This window comes from Stomoxys calcitrans, chromosome 5 (genome assembly GCF_963082655.1).
Source record: "Stomoxys calcitrans chromosome 5, idStoCalc2.1, whole genome shotgun sequence".
Taxonomy (NCBI): domain Eukaryota; kingdom Metazoa; phylum Arthropoda; class Insecta; order Diptera; family Muscidae; genus Stomoxys; species Stomoxys calcitrans.
Window position 1 is genome coordinate 149,916,561 of NC_081556.1, and position 24,438 is coordinate 149,940,998.

General features: G+C 39.5%; 2 protein-coding genes across 2 annotated transcripts in view; one reads left to right on the forward strand and one right to left on the reverse strand.

Annotated features, from left to right (window-relative positions):
* The first annotated feature begins 774 nt into the window (after positions 1-774).
* Positions 775-5,162, forward strand: LOC106091703 (peptide-N(4)-(N-acetyl-beta-glucosaminyl)asparagine amidase). The gene is made up of 8 exons (XM_013258322.2): positions 775-1,311; positions 1,368-1,483; positions 2,202-2,544; positions 2,626-2,798; positions 3,893-4,215; positions 4,277-4,361; positions 4,430-4,526; positions 4,613-5,162. The coding sequence occupies exons 1-8, from the start codon at positions 930-932 to the stop codon at positions 5,035-5,037; spliced, it is 1,944 nt and encodes a 647-aa protein (XP_013113776.2). The 5' UTR covers positions 775-929; the 3' UTR covers positions 5,038-5,162.
* The window catches only part of LOC106091702 (midasin), a 32,989-nt gene continuing 13,624 nt past the window's right edge, over positions 5,074-24,438 (reverse strand). Inside the window, exons 6-13 of the mRNA XM_013258321.2 lie at positions 23,665-23,827; positions 21,757-23,588; positions 9,790-16,416; positions 9,590-9,716; positions 7,863-8,343; positions 6,201-6,306; positions 5,508-6,122; positions 5,074-5,448 (exon numbers count right to left, since the gene is read on the reverse strand). Of these exons, the coding sequence (XP_013113775.2) occupies positions 5,191-5,448; positions 5,508-6,122; positions 6,201-6,306; positions 7,863-8,343; positions 9,590-9,716; positions 9,790-16,416; positions 21,757-23,588; positions 23,665-23,827 (10,209 nt within the window). The 3' untranslated portion in view covers positions 5,074-5,190. The remainder of the gene's footprint in view (positions 5,449-5,507; positions 6,123-6,200; positions 6,307-7,862; positions 8,344-9,589; positions 9,717-9,789; positions 16,417-21,756; positions 23,589-23,664; positions 23,828-24,438) is intronic.

Sequence of the window (24,438 nt, forward strand, 5' to 3'; positions counted from 1 at the left end):
TCAAATTTTGCTAGCCTAGTTTTATTCGCTTGAAAGTTAGCGTGCTTTCGAATTAAAATGACGTGACCATCACGAATACATATATAAAACAGCATGACGAAGCTATTGTAGTTTACCCCCATCCTATTGGCTGGCACTACGTTCGTATTTCACAGCTGAAAGCACTTGTATTTCGCGAAGAACACTGCAGAAATCTCAAAGATAAAATAATACTTTTATTCAAATTGTTACATAAGTTAGGGTTGGTATTCTACTCTGCTTTTAGAATAGCCGCTGACATTTTTAATTATTCCGCGGGCGGAATTTGACAGCAATTTTCATACCAAAACACGTTCCCTTATCGGCACTTATTGTTTTCTCTATTTTATATATTGTATTTATCTCAAATAAATAAAGAAAAACGGACCATTGAAACCAATAAATCAAAAATTATGCCGGCAATAGTTTCAAGTGTTGCCACTATAATAGTTTTTTGCCATTTTCCTTACTATAAACAGAGTACTACTTTTCCAACTATTTTTTGCCAGCGTTTCGCCGACGTTTTTTTTTCATATGGGGTTTAACAGCATTCCGCTTGGAAAGCTGAACAGAATACTCAGCTTTATGGAGAAATTTCATATTGAATGAAATCAGCAAGTTTTCTTTATCTATAAAGTAATCACGAAATATTTCGCGAAAAATGAAAACAAGACGACCCCTCTTTATTACTAGGTTTAATGCAATCTGGCAGCTTAAGTGGCAACATATGTTTTGATTGAATCAGCATCAGCTGTTTTATAATTGGCGACTTATTTCGCATTTCCATTAACAAAGATAGATATCAGTTTTATTTGCGTAGCATTCCCTTGGATAAGTAAATGCAACATCTATAATATAAGGCAAAACGACGAGGCACTGCTAGAGAATCGTCCATTACATAGTACATCGCAATGCCACCAACTCTAGATTACAAATACATTTGGTTAATTGAACCATCAACTTCTGCTACACGACCGAATCCGTCCACAGTATGTTCACTGAGAAACACCAAAGAGGCTTACTTGGAAGCCGTGCGTATTATATTGGTTCTATTGGACAACATTCTTGGCTCGCCGGCGGAGAAGAAGTATCGCACCATACGTCTTGAGAATAAAACAATAAAGGAAAAGTTGCTTTCCCTAGAGGGTTGTGGAGAATTGTTGCTGGCCATGGGTTTCAAACGAACCAACGATGAATACATATTGCCTGCAGAAACTTCGTTGCAAGTGATACGTGAATATCGCGATGCTCTGATTAAACGTAGGGATTATTGGACAAACAGAAAGAATGATGGTAAGGCACAATTCAGCTAATTGGAAAAAGCTTATTACCTTCATTACCCATTTCAGACACTCTAAAAGCCATAGTGTCATCCAATCAGTTGCCAGATGTTAGTTTGCTGCCATGTAGACCAATATCAGCCTCTAAACCCTATAGACAACGTATTACATTCCCACGTGTTTTGGTTTGTATCGACATAGGGCCTGGTTATGCACTCGTATATGTAGTGTAAATGCAGAACAAATGTATCGTAAATGTAGAGGCAATTATGCTTATTACAAAACGTAAAATTTGACATTTAAAAAAAGCCTTGATAGTGAGGGAAGTTTTGACGTTGGAGAACTTCAGGCATAACTCAAGGGCAGATCGAAGAAATCGGCTCTCCACGAAGTGATGCGAGAATTTGAATGTCTCTCCAACTGAAGGATCATGCGATGGTGGTTTCCTTGAATATTGAGAGGGCATTTAAAAACGAGGAGATGGAGAAAGAATACGGCCAAGGTTTCCTTCTGAACACTATGGATGCGGTGAGCAGACTGAGGAGACTTTCAGGAGACAGGGACTGGATTGGGGCTAAACTATGACACACACAACATTTTAGGATAGGATAGGAGAGTAGCAGTTTTCTAAACATAAATTTTTGATTTTGAAATGTCTTCAAACTTCAAATTTTATCAGCTGATACAAACACGGAACGTAAAATTTTCTTTTTACCGAATTCTACTTTCCGGTTACGGTCGACAGACGTTCGGTAATCGTTTGCATGTGTTTTCATAAAGCAAAACAAAGCAGCTGACACATTTTTCTACATTTACGGTATGTTAACGAGAGCATAACCAGGCCTATAGTCTTGTATATAGCACCCAACGACTTCTTAATGTTTGTTATCCATCCATCTATAGCATACATCCAACAAATTTCTAGAGTCATTGGAATTCTATTCCGATGCCGTCATGCAATATGAAGATGAAAAACTAATGGCTGCCGCTCGTCAACTAATACCCATAGACAATTTAACCAAAAAAGCCCATGAAGCATTAGCCAACATGCAGGAGGCTAATGCTAAGACTGAAACGCCCAGTAAACAAATACCCTGTATACGTGATTTGATATTGGTTGAACTAGTGAATTGGTTCAAAAATGACTTCTTTGAATGGATCAATATTTTGCCATGCAAAGTTTGTGGCAGTGAGGAAAGTAAATTGAAACGCACCATAACCGAGGGCGATGTACGCGTGGAAGTAGGTGAGTATTAATAGAATACTGTTGAAGTATATAGTAATTATAAATATATTAAATATTAATTTGTACTTTATTTCATCTTAGGCATATGTTGTGGTCAAGAAACCAAGTTTTATCGTTACAATGATGTTGCTCAGTTGTTGATTTCACGCAAAGGGCGTTGCGGCGAATATGCAAATTGTTTTACCTTTCTTTGCAGATGTTTGGATTACAATGCGAGAATAGTGCATCCACTTTTTGATCATGTGTGGACAGAGGTAAATATATACATACACGAAGGGGTCCCAACAAAAAAAAAAGGAAGAATTTTGATGCCATACGAGCCAACCATTAAAATAGTCGTCTTCCCCTCTATATATACAATAGCCGCATGATTGACTGAATGGCTGGCTGACTGACCACTGTCCAAACCAAACAGCATAAAGGCATAGGGAGGGTTTCCCCTCATCTTCTCATATTAGATTTTACCTTATTATACCCTCCACCATAGGATGGGGGTATACTAATTTCGTCATTCTGTTTGTAACTCCTCGAAATATTCGTCTAAGACCCCATAAAGTATGTATATTCTTGATCGTCATGACATTATAAGTCGAACTAGCCATGTCCGTCCGTCGAAAGCACACTAACTTTCGAAGAAGTAAAGCTAGCCGCTTGAAATTTTGCACAAATACTTCTTATTAGTGTAGGTCGGTTGGGATGGTAAATGGGCTATAACGGTCCACGTTTTGATATAGCTGCCATAAAAACCGATCTGGGGTCTTGACTTCTTGAGGCACTAGAGGGCGCAATTATTATCCGATTTCGCTGAAATTTTGTATGAGGTGTTTTGTAACAACTTTCAACAAATGTGATAAGAATAGTTGAAATCGGTCCATAACCTGATATAGCTGCCATATAAACGGATATGGGATCTTGACTTCTTGAGCCTCTATCTCGATTTGGCTGAAATTTTGTACAATGGCTTCTCTCATGACCTTCAAGATACATGTCGAATATGACATGAATCGGTTTATAGCCTAATACAGTTCCGTTATAAACCGATCTCCCTATTTTACTTCTTGGGCTCCTTAAGTGTGCAATTCTTACTAGATTTGGCTGAAATTTTACACAATTACTTCTACTATGGTCTCCAATATTCAGTTTAATTATGATCCGAAATGAACCATAACTAGATATTGTTCCAATAAAACAGCAATTCTTTTCTTTTATCCTAAAAAGAGATACCGTGGCAAGAGCTCGACAAATGGGATCCATGGTGGAGGGTATATAAGACTCGGCCCGGCCGAACTTAGCGCGCTGTTACTTGTTTTTATATAATAGATGTCTTAAAAATCTTTTTTTTTCCTAGGTATACTCTGAATCACAAAAACGATGGATACACATTGATCCCTCTGACAATGTGGTCGATTCGCCTCTGATGTATCAACATGGCTGGAAACGTAATATCGACTATGTTTTGGCTTATTCATGTGATGATATACAAGATGTTACCTGGCGTTACAGTAATAATCATAAAGAAATTTTAACAAAACGACGATTTTGTACCGAAAACGAACTGATAGAAGCTGTGATGGCTATACGAAAGAAGCGACAATCGAACTTGAGTGAAGAACGCCAAAAGGTATTAGGTGAACGTTGTATTAGAGAGTTGTTGGAGCTTTTGGGAGAACGGTTAGTTTGGCCAGAAATGATTCGAACTCATTTTCATTGCTTTAACTTTATTCTCTTGCAGTTCACCAACGGAAAATGAGTTAAAAGGTCGAAGTTCTGGTAGCTTAGCATGGCGCCAGTCACGCGGCGAGCACAACTTTGAAAATGTAGGGATTTACTTCTTTTTTATTTTATTATAACAATGATAGGCTGAGTTTATGTCTTCTACTTTTAGATTTATGAATTCGCTTTGGAAAAGGAAGAGATTTTGGAAAAACAATTTAATGTTCGTTACTCATGTTCCAGCGATAACTATGAGCGTTACATCAAAGGTTAATTTAAAAAATACAAACAAATTAAGAAAATAATTGGTAGTTGCAATCAATGCATATTCTTAATTGAATCCTTCAAATTTCAGATCCTACTGGCTTGTGTCGTACAATTCTAAGCCACAAAACCTGGCAAAGTTGCCAGTTCTCATCGAAAAACATTTTACGCAAGGTTGAGCGTGATTGGAAAATGGTTTATTTGGCGCGCCAAGAGGACAGCGATTACGGTGAACTTGTGTGGAAATTTAATTTTACAAACTCCACACTCAAGGTTAAATCGTTTAAGTTGACCCTGGAAAAGAAGACATTCGGAGAAGGTCGTATTGACATTACCTTTAGAGATGGTAAAACCAAAGAAATCATAACCACATTGGAAAATAGTAATAATTTTGAAATATGTGCCAAATTGTCGGGTGGAAAGGGTGATGTGGCTTGGCAGCATGCCCAACTCTTTCGACAATCGTTGAATTCCCAAGAATTTCCATTTGAGTTACAACTAGAATTAACGGAATAGCTTTCGGGTGAGGTGTGCAATAAAAAGTCATGTAAATACATACATATTTATATAATATTTCCAATAATAATAATATATAGAATATAGATATATTCTTTATACAAATACATATATACAAAAGCTTACATTTTATATGTTTTGCTACTACTTATACTACTGCTCACTGTTGACCAATTCGAACCATTGGCGCATGGCCTCACTCAAGACTAAAGGCAACTGATTAAGGTCTCTTACAATAACATAATAGGGAAAGGGAAATTCGTCCAAATAGGATTTGATATTAATACTCTTATCGGGCAGCATTTCCATTGTTTGTATGTCAAGAATTGAATTCTTATTATCGGGATTGTCTATGATAATGTAAACAAGGAATATCCTTTGCAGCCTAGCCAATTTGATGGAATTTTTTACCTGTAAGTGTAAGCAAACATATGGGGTACAACAAATCTCTGTAAATCTCCAGCAACTACCTTCATTTTGCCTTCACTGTAAATATTGCGTCCATCACTTAGAATCAACAGGAGATTCTCAAATAAGCCATTATCTGAGCTTCCACCGCCCAGGGCACCCTCTTCTGCATTTACAGTTCGTATAAAATCTAACAGGCCCGCTATTTTTGTTTTATCCTGTGCAAACTGTAAGGAATTCACCAATTTGGGTCCATCGAATTGATCCGTGTGATTTAGCAAAATCTGAGGTTGTTCTCCAAATGAGACCACACTTAGTCGGCCACTTTCGAGTAGGGCTAAGGCTTGCGATACCAATGAAATCGCCTCCAGCGTCAGCGTTTTGGAATTATTATGATGCATAGATTTGGAGTCATCAATGGCAATGGTGATTTTATAATCACGCTGTGCTGGCTTCGTGCGTCTCAACCAAATTTTGTCCTTGCGAAATTGTGATGCAATATAGGGTATAATTTTTTTCATATTTATACGACGTCCAGTACGATAATCCCCTTTGAGGCGGGTACATTTGGTTGGTTCCAATATCAGGCGCAATTGCTCACAAAGATCTCTGGCATTTTGTGTCATGCGATTTGTTATTGTCTGCCACGTCTCGTAGTCATCGTTATTGGGAGCATTCTGCAGAGAGAGAGAGAGAAAGAAGGGAAGAGATTAATACCCATGGAAAAAGAGGCAGGCAGTCTATAAAAATCTTACCGGCTTTTGGCTGGTGACTTGTTGCTGATATAGTTTTCTTAACTCCAAAGTCTCGGCTGTTGACATCTCTTCCACCTGACTGCTATCAGTGACCAGTAAGTCCATGCTAGACAAAAAACAAAAGAGTATATTAAATACTTATCCCCAAAGAGGTGTCAACTGCGGCATGCCCTTCGGACGTGGCTATAAAAAGGAGGCCCCTTATCATTGACAGCACTCATTGATATGGGATAAGTTAAACCTCTGTTCCTTAATGGAATGTTCATGGGCAAATTTACGTTTCTATAAATTTATGAGAAAGCAATAACCGAAGAGTTATAACTAGAGAAATGTTCTATTTTGTGAAAATTTAAATTTCAAACAATTTTATTTAATGCAAATTTCCACACTTTAGTTGTATAGAACAATTTTTTTTTTCAAAATTATTAAATTTTTTTTTTCTTTTTAGAAAATGTCAAAATTTTCTTTTTTCCTCGAAAACTTTTTTTGGAAACGGGAACAGCGAAACTATCGGTAGGACGGCGAACATCCCATGGGGTGATTCGGATCGTGAGAGGACGAGGCCACTACTGAAAGGAAGTAATATCAGTATAGCTTTTGGTGTCATAACGGGACACATAGGACTACGAGCTCACTTATGCAAAATCGGTGCGGCAATGATGGCATGTGAGCATGTGGGGAAGTCTTTCTCCGGTGGAGGTTCATCTGGATTACCTCAATCATTGGTCCTCCAGTAAATGGGCATCATCGTCTGCTCCCTGTTCTTTAGACTGCATTGACTCTCCTGTCACTGCACTGCCTGATGTCATCGTCTTAGGTTCTTTGCCTAGTCTAGTCTACCGCATTTCTGGAAGTTACATCTATGGCTATTCTTGAAAAAGTACCAAATGTCTCGCGGGGGTATCAAAGTGTCAAAAAAAGTATCAAAAAGTAGCAATAAAAGTACCAAAGTATCTAAATTATCATCCCTGTGTTGTATTAATGGCAACGACTCTCCCTGTGGCTCCGAGTGTCCAAGTTCGAATCCTGGTCAGGCTCTACCGAATTTTTACTTTCGAGTGTTATTTTTTTGGAAAACATTTTTTTTCGTAATATACTTTTTTGAAAGCTAAACCACGAATGAATACGCCAACGGCAAAACCTCCTTAGGTTAGGTTTAGTTGAAAAGAGTGTAAATGTGCGGATTCTAACGCGCCCCGTGCCACTATGTTATCGGCTTGTTGTGCGCTTTTAGTCCGAAAATTATCCCCAGAGAGATCTATGTCAGAAATTCCGAGCTGCTCACAAAATCTTTAATCGTTTGCCATTCTATGCCCCAAAGCAAGTAATCGCAAGTGCCCGAGTCTGCTGCGAAATCCGGGCATTAACATAGGAAATGTTCCATCGTCTTATTATTTTCCTCACAAATACTACCCAGGATGTCAGTTGTCGCACCTTTTCTGCATTTAGTGCGTTCTTATTTCCGACACCGAAATCCATACTGACCTCCTTTCTGCTTCCTTTCAGTAATAGCTTCGTCTTCTCACGATCTTCGTAGTCCCATCGATCATTTCGCGGTTTCACAGTGCTACATGCATGTTCGTTTTGCACGCCCTTAACTCAGAATGCGTCTGCCTTAGACTGTCTACTACTTGATGACATATCATTTTAACATTTACTTACTTGCAATGTGCAGTTGTATCGCTACTCCTGGCCACTGTTGACGTTTGTACAATCTCTCCCTCGATTTCCATTTCTTCTTGGGTTTCGGCACGTTCATTGGTCTTTTCGGATTTCGAAGGTTTATCCGAATTCTTATCCGTTTTTTCAGCAGACATTTCCTTGAGCTCTTCCTCATTGTTTTTGTCATCCTCCGCAGCAGGCATTTCATCCAAATCCATATTTTCATTAGTTTCCCCTTCGAGATCTTCATCGTCCTTTTTCTCCTCGTCTTCGAGATGTTGCATTTGCTTTGATTGTTCTTCGGTGGCATTGTCCAAAGTGGTTTTGTCACTAGTTTTGGGATCTTTGACATGTTGATACTCATCGGCTTCCACATCTCTCTCATCGGGGATATCATTGGCAGCGTCCTGTTTGTCTTCCTTTTGGTCATTCAGTTTATCGATGGTTTTCAATTGTTTGAGTTTATTTTTCTCAGCTTCACCTAAAAGAGAGAAAGAGGAACACAATGAAGAGAGAATACTTGCATATGCAAATATGTGGTTACTACAACAACTACAGAAAACCATAGTAAGTCAATAGGCATGCGAGAGTAATAGCCAGTTTGTCCATGTCTAAAAAGGAATCTAGGTGAATCGAAGGCAGTTGTTGTAGCAGTGTGTTGTACACCGAGGCGGCAGTCCTTGGCGATGAAGGATTCCATCGGGTCAATCCGGTACGTACAACCGGCTGCCATTTGATTGAATCGAAGGCAGTTGTAGTAGCTTGTTGTGGCTACCACAACAATAAGCAATCGAGAGTAATAACCGGTTTGTCGATGTCGAAAAAGGAATCCAGAAGAATAGATGACAGTCGCTTTCTGATTCAGATTCGTCTATCCAGATGGTTTATGGTACATACTATTTTCTATGAGTTGTAAGCAGTTCAGCATTGACGTATGTATCCAATATATAAAAATGGGCATTGTTTGTATGTTACCTATAGACTCAAAAACGGCTGGATCGATTTTCATGAAATTTTCACAAATGGTAGAAGATGACATTTACAAGGGAGGCGGCCCATCCCCATAATCCCAACATTCAAAAACGGCAGAATTCGAAGTAGGGTGCACCGATTTAAGCGAATTTTTTTATGGCCCCTTATGGCAATCCAAAAACACAAAATTAATATAAAACTTTGGGGTCGATAATCGTGGGAGACGCCCTACCACAAAACCCACCCAAACGGACATGTTTACCGATTGGGACAATATGGGCATCAAATGAAAGGTATTCAAGAGTAGAGTACGAACTTGATATAACAAAATGACCCCAAGTGTAGGAAGGACCGCCCCACCACCAAAAACCGCCAAAAAAATTACGTTTATCGATTGGGGCAATATGGGTATCAAATGAAAGATAATTGGAAGTAGAATACAAACTCATTGGACCATGTAAAAACAAACATGCAAACATCTAACGGGGTTATAAGAGCAGACCGGGCCAGCTGGTCTATTATATATCGAAATACTTCCCTTTTTTGCTGCAATCAAGCTCAAACTCTTGAGTTATACGAAACATGGACTTTGCGATCGACAAATAGGTTCTAAGTGCATTTTCACATTAGACCATTTAACTTGGGTCAAATCTCAAAGAGAGAGAGAGGGGTAAGGGGAAAGGGTTTACCTCTTTTACCCTTGCCTCTTGCTACCATAGACTGAGAACTGCCGCAAGTTAAACCTAAACACTTACCTAAAGTTCTTTCCTCATTGGTTTGGCCTTGTCTTCGCTTTTCTTGGGTATTTTTGTCATTCTTTCGGTCTTCCTGGGAGATGGTCTCCTTGGTTTCGGCAATACCTTGGTGACCACCATCGCTAGTCTAAAATGAAATAAACGAAGAAAAAAAAATGTTATTTTTAATTTTTTTTCGGCTTTGGTTTTAGCTAACTTACCTCATTTTCTGCTTGACCCACACCATCTTTTTCCTCTCCCGTATCCTGCTCATCCATGGTTTGGTCTTGTTGAATATCTTTTTCTGTTTGCTCTGATTTCAGTTGATCCTTGCTGCCATCGGTGTCTGTGTCCGGTGTAGATTGAACATTTTCTTCTTTACTACTCTTATCTTTTGAAGGTTCATAGTTTTCGGCTTTTTCCTCTTTATTATTGGGGTCTTCTTCTTCGCTTGCCTTTTCTTTTTCTTCTTCTTCTTGCTCATCTTTGAAATCACCACGTTTTTGCTGTTCCACCTCCTCCTCTTCTTCTTTGGTTTCGTCTTGTTGTTCCTCTTCCTCGTTGGTTTGTTCAGCATTTTTATTTTCCTTCAAGGTATTTTGATCGTCATCCGAATCACTGTCCTCTTCCTCGTTGTTTTTATTTTCCTCCTCTTGTTGTTCGCCTTCCTCCTGTTCACCCTCTTTATCGTTTTCTTGATTTTCCTCGGTCATATTCTCTTTCATGGCATCAATATCAAAGGGATTCTCTTGCTCACCCCTTGGGTCTTCTTCGTTTTCTTCCTTGTCATCCATATTCATATCGCCCAAATCAAAATCTTCCGGTTCTGGAGGTTCCTCCAACTCATTGTGATAAGGATTCGTTTGTTCGCTCTCCTCTTCCGCGGGTTCCTTCATGTTGTCTATGTCTTTTTCTTGTTTTTTGCGCTTATCTTCATTGGGATCATCGGTGGCATCTAGGCCTTTATCTTCTTCATCTTCGGGGCCGTTTTCATTGGCCTTATCTTCTTTGGAATTCAAATCGTTGTGCAAATCCTTTTCATCTTTGGAACCTTTGCCATCCTGTTCCTGATCAAGATCCTCCTCTTCGTCTTGTTGCTGGTCTTCGTCCTCATCGTCGCCCCAGATTTGTTCATCTAATTTATCGGCACCCTCTTCGGTTTCGCCCATTTCTTTGTTCAATTCCTCCTCCTCTTCAGACTCACCGCTGTCATCCTCCTCGGGCTTATCCAGCTTCTCTGATTTACCCTCAAAATCTTCGCTCATTTCTATGCCCTTCTCTTCTTTGCATTCGGTTTGATCATCCTTTTCTGGCTCATTTTTGCGATCCTCCGGCCGTTTGGCATCATCCAATTGATCTTCGGATTCTATTTTATCGGAGGCATCCTTTTCCCCAGTGCCATCTTCCAAACCAAAGCCCTCGCCCTCCTTTTGATCTTTTTTCTTCTCGCCCTCCTCGTCCTGCATCAGATCCTGGGGCACACAAAAGCCCTTAGTGCCAATTTCAACAAAGACTGTCAAGATGATTAGAAGCATCTTTAGGGATATCTTGTGGGCAGCCAATTGCTGTAGCAGATAGTACTCGGCTATTAAATTGAATTGTTCCAAAAGCGGCTGCACACTCAACACCTGTTGAATGTGTTGGATTTTCTGCTCCGAGGATGGTGTCAACTTCAGCATCAACATGATATTGCCCAATTTCTGGTTAAGAGCCGAGATATTCATTAAATGCCAATCATCTTTCAGCTCGCCATAAACTTTGCCCTTCAAATGTTGCTCTTGCAGTTCATCCTCAGACGGTTGATCTTTTTTGTTGGGCGAATTGCTGGCGCTATCGTCAGAGTTGGATTTTGAGGGATATTTCTTGTAGAGTTTTTGCAATGCCATTAGGATGCAGTGAATGATATTCTCCAATTCGGGTTCAAGATTTTCGAAATTTTCATCAACTGTTGCAGCCTGCGAATGAATTTGATCCATGATATGTGGTATTCGGCGGAGATAGTCTTGCAAGTCTTGTATGGGTTTTGCCAGCGGCACAAACTCTTGCAAGGGGGTTTGTAAGCCAACCAAAACTTTGCCTATGAAATCCATGATTTGCACATAGGCTTGACGGTATTCCTCCAATTTGTTGACATTCACAAATTCATTGGCTTGTTGGCGCATTTCCTTTTGGGTAGATTTGCACAGTTTTAGAATATTTTCACAGTGATTGGTTATGTTTTGGCAGAGTTCGGAATTTTGCACTAGCAGTGGCGTGTTAACATACTCGGAGAAGAGACAATTTTCCGGCTGTTGCTTTTTGGGCATGCAATTCAAAAATATTTGGAATTGTTCAAAAACGTAACGCACCTGCACAAAGGCCTCCTTTAAAATGTCATGGGAATCCCGTAGGGCACTAAAATTCACTTGGGACAGCTGCAGCGTTTGTTGGGTGGAGTTTGTTAAAGCATCCAACTCCTTGAGTTGTTTTAAAATCCGGTGGTAGTCATAGATTTGTTTAACTGTGTTGGCCAATAGTTGACGCTGATTTTGTACCAATAGAAAGAGATCGATGGCACAACCCTTGATGCGTTCTATATTGTGAGGACCCAATTCCGAGAGTGGGGTCAGCATTATGTTCTGCAAGAGTTTCAGCTTGAACACGCATTTATGGAAATACAGATCAAGATTCTCATTCAATTGCAGTATTTGGGGTTGCAGTCGCTTGGCCGCCAAATTACTGAGCATTGTCTTTATACAAAAAGGCTGTAGCGCAAAGTCCTCAAACTCGGAACGCAGTGATAATTCCAAGAGACCGCTCTTATAGCTTACTCCCAGGGTGGAAAGTATTTTGAAGAGATCGGTTAGACCTTTACGTTTTTGTTGCAGTATGGATTTGGCTTCCAAGATTTGTTTGGGTCGCTCCTTGGAGCGATCCACTGTTAGATTTCTCAAATGTTCACATCTCTCCAATTGTTCGCTAAGCAAAGAATCCAAAGCTATTACCAGTTTGGGATAGACGGCATTGGTCACCGTTTCCTTGACCACACTTCGGGAGGTATTGAAAAGTTTCAGCACCTTGGCCAATAGCGTTGAGTCTTTGCTGCAGCTGTCCTGCTCCGCTTTGGCAGGGCGCTGTTGCAGCACATAGTATTTGGCATCAACCCGACAATATTTTATGCTAGAGTCCTGACGCAAATCTTTACCCTTGTCATTGGCCAAGCTGTAATCTTTGGTAGTGGCATCCTTTGGCTGAAAGACTGCAGTGATTTTCTCTCTCAGCAGTTGCTCATACTCCTTGAGGAACTTATTTAAATTACGATGAACACGAGCCACATTGTTGCGCATGCTGAAGTAGGACAAATCCTTGTTGTAGCTTTCGATCTTAACCAATTCCTTGAGCTTCTTTTCTATGGGAGCTCTTATGGAGCGCTGGTGCTCTTCTATGTCCTTGGAGAACTGGGCAAAATACAATTGCAAATTGCGCAGCCCATAAATCAGTTGCCTTTTGCTGTCATTGCTATGTTCCTGCGGGCACAAGTGTAGCGAGTTGTGCAAATACAATTCGAAGGAGAGCAGTAGCTGTAGGCGTACTGCAAAGTCGCCATAGCAAGAAGATTCCACAAACTGCCTTAAGATTTGTACAATGGCGGGTACATCCACCTTGGCAGTGCCACCTTTCACTGAGACATCCTCCTGATCCTCAGACTCCATATCATGGAAACGTTTTTCCGCCTTTTTCATATCCACCAGAGAGGCATCGATTTCCTCTGAATTCCTTAGGAACTCTTGGAATAGATTGTAGATAAAGAACCAATATTTGAAGGCACTATTTTCCACCTTCTCCTCGGTTTGGGACATGCAATTGCGCCAGAACTGCAATTCCAGGCGTGTCCATTTTTGAACATAGGCGGCTATCTGTTGCTCTTGGGGTTTCAAGTGATTGTTTTTGTGGGCCACCTCATTCCATTGGGCCACCTTTTGTCTAAGCAACTGGAAGCCGGTATTGAAACGCACCACCGATGCCGTAGAGGGCAGCAAACGTATGCGTGCGATAATACGCTTGATATCCAACAGGGTGGCATGTTCCGGATACAAAGACAATTCTACATCTATGCACTCCTCAATGCTGGCCAAGACTTCGGTACAATCCAAAATTTCGCCCACATTGGAATCCTTATAGAAATTGTAAAGCCTTTGGGGTTTGGGAATTTTGTGCAAATACCTCTCACTCAACTGATCCTGTTGCAGGCTTACCCCGAAACTCAAACTATTGTAGGTGGCCTCCGACAAATATTCCTCCACCGAGCATTTGTAGTGTTGATAAATTCTGGCAAATACCCTCAGTCGGTGTTTGTAGTAGTCCACAAATTCCAAATTGTCGGGCGAGACCTTCAAGCTTGGATAATAATAGGCTTGGCTATACTGTATGAGTATTTCATTGAAGCTATGGGCTATGAAGGCATAGTCCTCATCCCGAACTATAGTGGATGTGTTGGAGTCCTTTGTCAATTTGTCTTTGTCCAATTTCATGACCTTCTCCAGTGTGTTGTCCTCCTCCACAAACTCTCCAAAATCTTCTTGCAGACCGGTGGGAAACATGGCCTCAATTTCCTGCAGCTCTTGCATTTCTTCATCTTCATCTTGGCATTTGGTTTTGGTCGTATACAAACTTTCTTCTTCTTTTTTCTTGAGGCGACGCCTTTCCTCCTCTTGCTGCCATATTTGATTGACAATGTTAAAGGCAAAATCAAATTCGCTGAACAGCTGCTCATCGATGCCATGGGAGATGTTGGCTCGATTTTTTAATTCCAGCAATTTGGCCTTCAACAAATGGAAATAGTCTGCATCGCCATTTGGCACTTTGTCCAAAACACTAAAGATGGGACAACGATTATGCAAAATACTCCTGCTAGATGAGACATTGTAAATGGCCAGAGTTCGCCTGCTCGGGAATTCCACGATATTTTCCAATACCCTATGCAGTTTGCCCTGCTCATTGATATTGATGACCTCCGAGGGATGGTTGGCATGGGATGGCATCATAGCGTTTTTTATTTGGCCCAAACCCTTTTTCAAACCCTCAAAACCCAGGCGCAATTGATTTATGCAACATTCCAAGGGTTGTACAAAATCCTGATAGTAGGCCGCATAAGGTTTCAAAATGTGATGAACAAAACGTTGCGAATTGGCAATCCACAAATCGATTTTGTTCAATAGTTCTCCACTAAGCTCCAGAGTTTTATGCATGGCTTCTTTGGAGCAGTTCTCTGTCATTTGCAACCATGTATGGTGTATGTCTTGTATAAGGTTGTACAGGGCATTTGGTTCACAGTTTGTGCTAAGGAAATGGGCCAAATCCTTGACCAAATTGGTGTATAGACATTTGTCAGCGGTAGGTCTTAAGGCTACTTTCTCCTTATACTTGAGTTGTTTTTGTTGCAATTCCCCTATGTTGGCTTGCAATGCAGCATAGATCTCCTCACCCAAATGTTTATATTTCATGGGTATTCTAAGGAAATCATAAGCCAATGTCATGGTCTTCAAGGTGGCAATGTCTTCCAATAGATATTTGTTCTTCAAACGGCTCTTTTCCACTGGATCGATGAGAGGGGTAAATGTTAGAAGGCACAACTCAATGCCTCCCACCAAAGTGTTGATCAATGAGGTTTCATAACCCCTGCTTTGATTCACTAAGGACACATGCACACCAGCTGCTGGCGAGCTTTTTTGTTGCAACACATGCCCTCTGAGTTTCGCAACTAACTTTTGAAAACCTTCCATATAAGGGGAGCTATCGTTTTGCTCCTCCAAAGCGGCTCTCAGTTTTGTGATATATTCTATCTCCAATATTAAACGTTTGGCCTTTTCCAACGCAGACCTGCCTTCGTTGTAAAGGTCACAATGGGCAGGTGTCATCAGCATAGTGTTATGCCACAACAATTGATTTAAGCACTCCAAGGAATTTTTCCATAAATCCAAATCACATAGAGGCACCGACCTGAAACTTCCATCATTGGTTAACAGCAAATCGCATATGACATTTATGACTGTAGCACCATTGTAGCCATTTATGCTCTGTATGTCTTCGTTGTTTCTTAAGACTGATGTAAAATTGCCGCGTGAACTTAAACTGCCAAATTGTAATTGACAAAAAGTATTGTTGAGTATGCGATTCATGGAAGAGAACTGTCGATAGCCACCGTTAAGGTACTTGACTAAAGATTCCATATCGTTGGAAGTACTAAGCGTCTCATTGAGCTTAAACCATAGGCCACGATACGCCCTATAATCAATCGAAGTCATAATGGCAAGCAATGCCCTAGAATTATTATTTAGAGTGTTAATTTCTTCACAGTATTCCGCATTCAAAGGGCCCTGATCTTTCAATGAAGGATTTTGTAGATTTGTTCTAAGATATTTTATCAGGAAGTATTCCCTCAAGCTCAAAAGCAATAATTCCACCTCTTTGGGCCTTTCCAAAATCCTATCTATCTGCATTTCATCCGGATTGGCAACATTTAACATTTGTGCCAAACACTCCAGCTCCTGCTGGATGCTCTCACAATCTTCTGTGGTGATGACCGGCATTTCCATGACCTCCTTGTTCAGACTGCCTATAAACTGTTGTAATTCCTTTTCAATATCCTCCCTTAGATGCTTGCCTTGGCTAACATTAATTTTGATTTCTTGGAATTTCGAAAAATCATGTGCCGTATAGAAAAGCTGCAAAAGGGCGTACAATTTGCGTGTGGTATCAGAAGCAATGCAAGAAAATTTCCTGGCCACATCATCTGCCGAGAAACTACCATATTGTGGTATCATCTGCAGTAAATGGTCCATTTGTTTGGCAAAGTTGTAGAGTTTTATCTGCAAAAATATAAAAAGATATAGAAAGCGAATGAACAAATTTCGAAAAAAATTCAAAGTCTTTAAAAAACTTAAACAATTTTTTGAAAAATAATATTTTTGGCTGTCAAGATTTGGCGTTACGCTAGAACTTCTAATATTACGCTTGAACTTCTTCATTCCAAAACTCGGGCCGTTTGGCGCTCTTCATCCCAGCAACCAGCACGAGAGCACATCAGATTGCAACTTCATGATCCTAGAGTAAGAGGATACGGTAGCGGAAACGACAAACAATTACTGCGTGAAAGTTGTTCTTGGAAACCATGTATGTCGCTATCTTCTGAAGGCTGGTAACCAGGCCCCACATGACGTACGTATCTACTTTTTAACCGATTAGTTAATTCTACCTAACCTACAAACAAGTCAAACTGGACACATCCTGCCCATGTATTCTGTCAGTTATCAGCTGTTACTTTTACGTTGCTTTAAAAAAAGTGTAGCAAAAAGTATATTTGATTAAAGTTGATTATAAGTTTTATTAAAAATGCATTTACTTTCTTTTAAAAAACCCGCAATTACTTTTTGGGCAACCCAATAAACTATATAAACTAGCCAACGAACTAAATATAGACACAATGCAACAACTCTAATAACTTCCTTTTTACTTTTCGTTTTATTTCTCTTCAAAGACGAGCCTAATGATCGAAGATTCTTTTTGCATTCGAAAAGAAAAATCAGAGATCCAAACACACCAACCACAGTGGGACGCGTTTCGTCCGCGGTTAGGGGACTTATTCAACCACATTAGGTGTGGAGGCTTCAAGGGTCATGCATTGCTATGTCGTACTTATATCAAATATACCGAGAAAACGTATTTACGATGTTAGTACTACACTAACCATGTTTGACACCTTTAACACTAGCTGAAGTATTTTTTAATTTATCACATGAGTATTTTTTACACATATATATGTTTAATGTCAGACCCACTTGATCAGATTCTCAGATTCCTTCTCAACTTTTTCAAAAGCTGCAGGCTCGCTTTGATCCACTTGTGATGTCAATATCATTCGCATAGGCGAACTGCAGGTTTTGTTATTAAATAAATAGTAGGCACATACAGGGTGGCTGATGAATATTGCTACAATGATGAATATTGCTACATTTTTTTTTCGGTGTATGGAATACATTTTTCTTTTATTCATGTTAAATTAAATTATTAAATTAATTATTAAATTATTATTAATTAAATTAATTAATTAATTAATTAAATTAATTATTAAATTATTATTATTAAATAGAAAAAAAGTTATTACATTTTTTTTTGGTAGCGGCTTTCATCAGCCACCCTGTATGTGTAGTGTAGTGTAATCACACTCATTTTTGTTAGTGTAAAAACAGAACACTAACATATATACACACATCCTCTCTCTCACTGTTAGGGAAACAGTTATTATCTTATATATGCAATTCAATTTGTGTTTGTTTGTTTTCAAGGTAATCGGTTCAGCCGTTTCGGGTCTATACTCAAAAAGGGCTGAACCGATTACCTTGAAATTTTCACAGATTGTGTAGGTTGGTCTGGAAGGAAACATAGGCTACATAATTTTTTGATATCAGGAGGGGGAAAAATAAAAGTGGACCGATCGAGACAATATGGGATTGAAATGAAAGGTATTCAAGAGTAGAGTACGAATTTCATAATAAAAGTTGGGTCCAAATTCCTGGGGGCCGACCCAGGTGCCCCAAAACCCCTTCAAATAGGTTTATTTAACGATCATGACAATATGGGACTCAAATGAAAGGTATTCGGGAGAAGATTACGAATGTGGTCAGAAAGTAGGAGTAGGCTTTATAATTTGTTGATTTCGGAAAGGGCGGACCCTCCCCCGTTACCCAAAAACACCACATAAAAACAAAAGTCGACCGATCGGGACAATATGGATATCAGATGAAAGGTATTGCAGATTAGAATACACATATGGGATTAAAATTCGAGTCTAAGTACCCATCGGGCCGCCCCAACCCCGAAATTCCCCCAAACAGACATATTGGACGTTCATGTCAATATGGGCCTCAAATGAAAGGTATTCGGGAGTAGATTACGTATCTGGCATACAAAATCAGTTCGAAGTATAGGTGATCACTCTATCTCCCGAAAATGCCTTAAATGGGCATATGACCCATCATGACTATATGGGACTCGGCTTTTTTGTTTGTTACGTAGAATCAAACACGGCTGAACTGATTTTCTTAAAATTTTCACAGATTGTGTAAATTTTTCTGAAAGGAAGGATAGATATCGGAAGGGGGCGGTCCCTCCCCCTTACACCAAAAACGCCACCCAAAACCAAAAGTGGACCTATAGGCACAATATGGTTATCAAATTAAAGGAGACTAGACAACGAATATCGTATTGAAATTTTGGTCCAAGTACCCAAGTGGGCCGCCCCAACCCCAAAAATCCTCTAAACAGACATATTCGACGTTCCTATCAATATGGGACTCCAATGAAATGTATTTGGCATTAGATTACAAATATGACATAAAAATGGGCATATTAACTAGCCGACCATAGCTGTATGAGACTCAAATAAAAGGTATTGGGAGTAGATTACAATATGACATTAAAATTTGCGTTCAAGTCCAGGTGGCCCTTTTCCTCCTAAAAATACGTCAAATAGGTTAATTGATCCATTATGACAATATGGAACTCAAATGGAAGGTATTTGAGAGTAGAAAACGATTTTGATATCCAATTTTGGAGCCAAGTGTTTGGGGGGACATGAAGTTCAGTTTAGGGGGTGCTTTAGGGCGTCACTCCCAAAACTGAACTTCATATTCGCCTATGGCAATTTGTGTTTGGGGGGATATGAAGTTCAGTTTAGGGGATGCTTTAGAGCGTCACCGCCTAAACTGAACTTCATATCCGACTATGGGAATTTGGAGCTCAAATCAACGGTATTTGGGGGTAAAGAACGAATTTGATATCTATTTTCAAGGCAAAGTACCGATGGCCGCCCCAGCCCCAAAAATCCCTCCAAACGGTTCATATTTATCGACCATGCCAATATGGGGCTCAAATTAAAGGGATTTGGGAGAGTTGGACGAATTTGATATCCATATTTTAGTCGAAATATCTGATCTGCCATCGCTCCCCTAAATATCACTTCTCATTACCCTAATTTTTACATAAATGACTTATTGTCCTGAAACACGACACGAGATAACTGTGAGCACCACACAAGCGGGATCATTGAGGTCCGATCTGTGTGGGGTTCATTGCTGTCACGAGAAGCTTAGCTGCGAGCTACCGGGCGCGTCCACCGGTTGCGGATAGTGCAATGCTCCATCCAGAGCAGCTGTAACTGCAGTCGCGGACAATCAACGGTATCGAGCGGAGAGTCTCAGTGAGAGGTCGGGTGGCACCGGCTCTTGCACAAATACTGAGTGCATACGATGCTCGATATGACAAGGCGAGTTATTAGCTCCTTTAAATAACCAATGGCCACCTTGATCCCGCGGCAATCGGTCCTTTGGAGCGAAACGAGCATCGCTACCTCCACATGAAAATGTGATTACAACAACAACTGTCCTGCCAAGTTTCTACTAGAAAAGTACGCGAACAGACCTAATATTGAATATAAAGCTGTCAAACTTCCTGACAGAGAAAAAACAGAGGGAGGGAGGATATGTAAAGATTGATATGATAAGTTGGTTATGGCTTGAAGAGGCATTATATATAATGGATTTGTATTTTTTTTTGTCCAGAAAGAAATTGTCTGTGTAAAAGCACAATTAACATCTTGTTTGTTCCGTTATTGTTCAGCTTTTACACCAGGAACTTACATAGACCTGTCTGATCTGTCAACATGCGCATGATTTTCTGATTATGGTATTTGTTAAAGGACCTTGGCGAAGCGAAGAAACGGTTTAATAGGGTTTAAGCCTTTTATAAACTTTGTGAAGTCCTGAATTTGTTTTTTCATGCTGATAAGACCCAGATTATGTGCATGGCTAAGGATAGCAGGAAAAGTGTGAAATTGACTATTAAGAGAGCTGTGATTCAACAGATCAAGACGTTAAAGTATCTAGGAAGGACTATAACTGAATCATTATCTATTAAGGAACCCCACGCCCGAATTGCAAACGGAATTGAATTAAAGAAAAATTTATTGAATCATCTGACGCTAATTAAGGGGGAATTGGATCGCTATGTGGCGCTTAATCTATACTGTTCTCTGATAAGATCAAAGTGGAAGCATGCCCATTACTGCACATGCACCATAAGTATAAACCAGATAATTATGATGTCTCAGAACACCAACCTGAGGAGATGTCTAGGAATGACGCGGACTACGCCGCTGCTGCGGATGGTGACTTGTGACTGATGGCCAAGGAATTATTAAGAGTTAAGTACACGAATACTCAGATGTACAGGTTGGTTACGCGTAACACGTTTATCATATGTTTCACAAGATTTTCGAGGAAGAATGCAATGCAGTTTTACTGTTTGATCGTCTATTGTTTGTGAGAATAGACCTTATGTTGCAAAAGAGATGTATTGCAAGGAACTAGCAGAGTAGTGAGAGTGATGGGTTTATTGTGTTCGCTACGGATGTGCGGTAGTTAATGTCTCGACGGATCAGCGGTTCCTGTTTAGAAATCAAAAAAGACCTTAAAACTATTTGCCGAGTGGATTACATTGGATGGATGTTTGCCGTCTAACGCCTTTCTTGCGAAAAATCATCTTGTTGCCAAACGTTTCGGATGTTGAAATCTTCACACATCAGTACACGTCACATTGAATGGACGCTGGCCCATGTGGACATTAAGATAAATAAGTCAGTCGACTGGCTTTGCAAAGTATTCAGCTGATGTTGTTGTCCCAGTCAGTGTAGAGTATATCCTTGAAGAGGGCTTAAATACGCTTTGTATTCAACTGGGGACATACGAAATATGGAATCATGACAATCGAATGAAATCTAGCAAGAAAGGTTGGAAGTTATTCGAACTGTTGAGGGACCACAACTATGACAAAATTTATTTGCAGAAATGTTATCCTTATTTGCATTGCATTTGTGACAGTAATGGCTGTCGTGAGTCGGTGAAGCACCATCCTATCCGAAGTAATTATAAGTTGGAATTTTTTTGTCAGTTTCATTCAACGTCGGTGTTACCAACGTTAAGCTACTTCAAAAAAAGTTTGCTATTGGATATAGAATTTAAAAAAATCCATTAGAAACCTGAACGTTGGCAACTCAACTGAAGTTGGGTTGTAATCCATAATCGTCCCATAAATTTCATTAAAAAAAAATGTTTGTCATTATCCATTGATTTATAATAAAAACTCATACATACCTGTTCCTCGCGATAAAATGGTTGGAATTGAATCATTTCCTTTGCATAGAGTTTGCGCACAATATTTAAAGGATGTTTTACGCTGGCCACATACTCATATAGCTTTTGTAAACTGCTCTCGAATCCAGCGGAAACATTTTTTGGTAATATGGCCTTTAATTGTTTTATCAACTTTTTATCCATCCACTTGAAATGTAAAACAAGTTTATCCAATAGATGACCATTGAGCTCTTTATTTAGAAAAACTTTATTTTGGGAAGTCTCCAAAAGGCGATTAAACCAAAGCACACAGGTATGCATTGAGATAAAGGAATCCATGGTAATTTGTGCCCGAAACAAGTCGGTCTTTAGAACAATTTCCAGTTGATCCAAGCAGGTGGAGAGGTATTTTAGGAAATCATTATTCAATTTATCCGTTATGGTGTTTACAGCCACCGCCTGGGAATAAGTAAGAGCATCAATGTTGGTTAGTTTTCCAAACTTCTCGTGCGGGATATCCTTCAAAAATGTATGAACCACAAGCGAAGTACTAATTGCCAAAGATTTGATTTCCAATTTTATCAAAATGTCGTCAGTATAGTCTCGTATGCGTGGAAATAATTTTGAATTCCAAGGCAGTTGCGGGCAAATAGATGTCAAATCCTGCTTAACATTCTCAAAGGTCATATAAAGATCATTGGCAAGTTTTTGGTATTCTGTTTGATGTTGAAACAACTCTTGCAGCAGCAGCAAATGGCGCATCTTCAAATCGTTCATGCTGCTGCTTTCGTAGACCATGTAAATTAAAAATTTTACTAAAACTTCCATGTCATTATTTTCTAAATTAATCTTGGAGAAATCGGAAAACACTCGTTCCAATGCATATTTTAACTGATCGCTAGTGCCATTTTTATTCTTCAGCGCTATACGCAAGGGCACCAACTGCAGTCTTATAATGGAGGTCTCGCTTAAGCTATTGCAATTCAATAGAACATGTTGTAAGTAATCCTCGTCGCCTGGTTGGACTTGGTGTATGTTGCCAAACTTTTGCGTTTCCTCGGCCACAATTTCACGTAGCTTATTTTGGTAGTAGGATAAACCATAGCCCATCAAGTCCACATTGGCCGAATAAACATATACTTCCATGGCACTTACATATAGTGCTTTGGGTAATGTGTAGCCAATGCGTTTGTAAGAAGCAGCCAGATAGGCCATTTGTGTTAAATGAGATACGGAAAATCCATTAATTTCCGTTAAATTGGAAATACGATCATGTATGGTAATTAGACTGTTGATGGCATCAATATCATGTATGCCTTGATAATAGACCAGTAAACGTTTGTCATCCAAATCTAAAGAGCTCTTGCCTGTCAAAGACAATTCCACACAACGATTACGCATGGCCCTGGACAATTCTCCATTTTTGGGATCTATGGTAAGAAAGGCTCTGAAATTGGGCGACTTTGTTACAACCTCTGTAAGTTCGTTTTCTGCAGAGACACCTTTTTCCGATATCATTAGGCAACCATTTGGCTCAAACACAGGATTCAAACGATCCAACACAGCAGATGAGCATAGATTAACATGCTCCAAAGCAATGTACTGACCACACTTGAGAGACTTCACTATTTGTGAGTCGACCCATTCAAAATATCCACCCGTATTTAAAGTGTCCGCATTTTCCACATGCTCTCTCAGTAAATGCAACATGTTTTGTAGGCTTTTTAGGCTACTCAAAGTTTCCTTGTTCCTTGAAAGGCATTGACAAAGTTTTTCTATGGTATGATTTAGTTTAGCAATTCTCTTGCGGTAGATGGCCAATTCTTCGGATACTACAGATTTATTTTGAAATTCTATAGAGAGAGAAAAAAAAAGAAGAACTACTATTAAAAAATACTTTCCATAGGCAATGAATGTATCAATACTCACCACATTTGGCATTGGATAAAGTACTGAAATTGCTCCATGAATTATAGACATCGAGTAACATTTTCTTGCAGCTGGACTCATTCGAAATGGCCTCTTGCATATAATGTAAGTAAATGTTTTCCACCTTTTGAGATATTTCCTCCAAATGGCGATTTAAATCAATCTAAAAATACAACATGAATAAATAAATAAAACATTTGTATATAGGTAATAAGTAAAATAACCAAGAACTAAATAAAACTTATTTTAAACTGGGGGAAAGATTTGTACGATCTTCGGTGTCTACACGGGGTGCATATTATTATAGGAGTACCTGCACAAGATAGGTGCGGCTAACAAAATTGTGTACAGGGCATGACGAAATTTAGGAAGAATGACGAAATTTAAAACTCCCAAAAATATTTTAAATAAAGGAATAACAAAAAAATTGTAAATGGGGAAAAATTTTTCTCATTTGGGGAACGGAGATTTTGTTGAAGAAAAATGTAAAAAAAAATTGGGATTTTCTAGGGGAAATTCCATGACCATTGCAAATTGCAAATTTTGCCCATGAACATTCCACTAAGGAACAGGGGCGAACTTCTCACATATCAATCATATCAAAATTTCAGCAGTGGTTTTCCCCTCCTAATGCTGGCAAAATTTGTGAGTTACTATGCCATGTAAAATTTCTCTCCAAAGAGGTGTCGCACTGCGGCACGCCGTTCGGGCTCGGCTATAAAAAGGAGGTCCCTTATCATTGAGACTCTAAACAACTTACAGTTTCAAATTTCA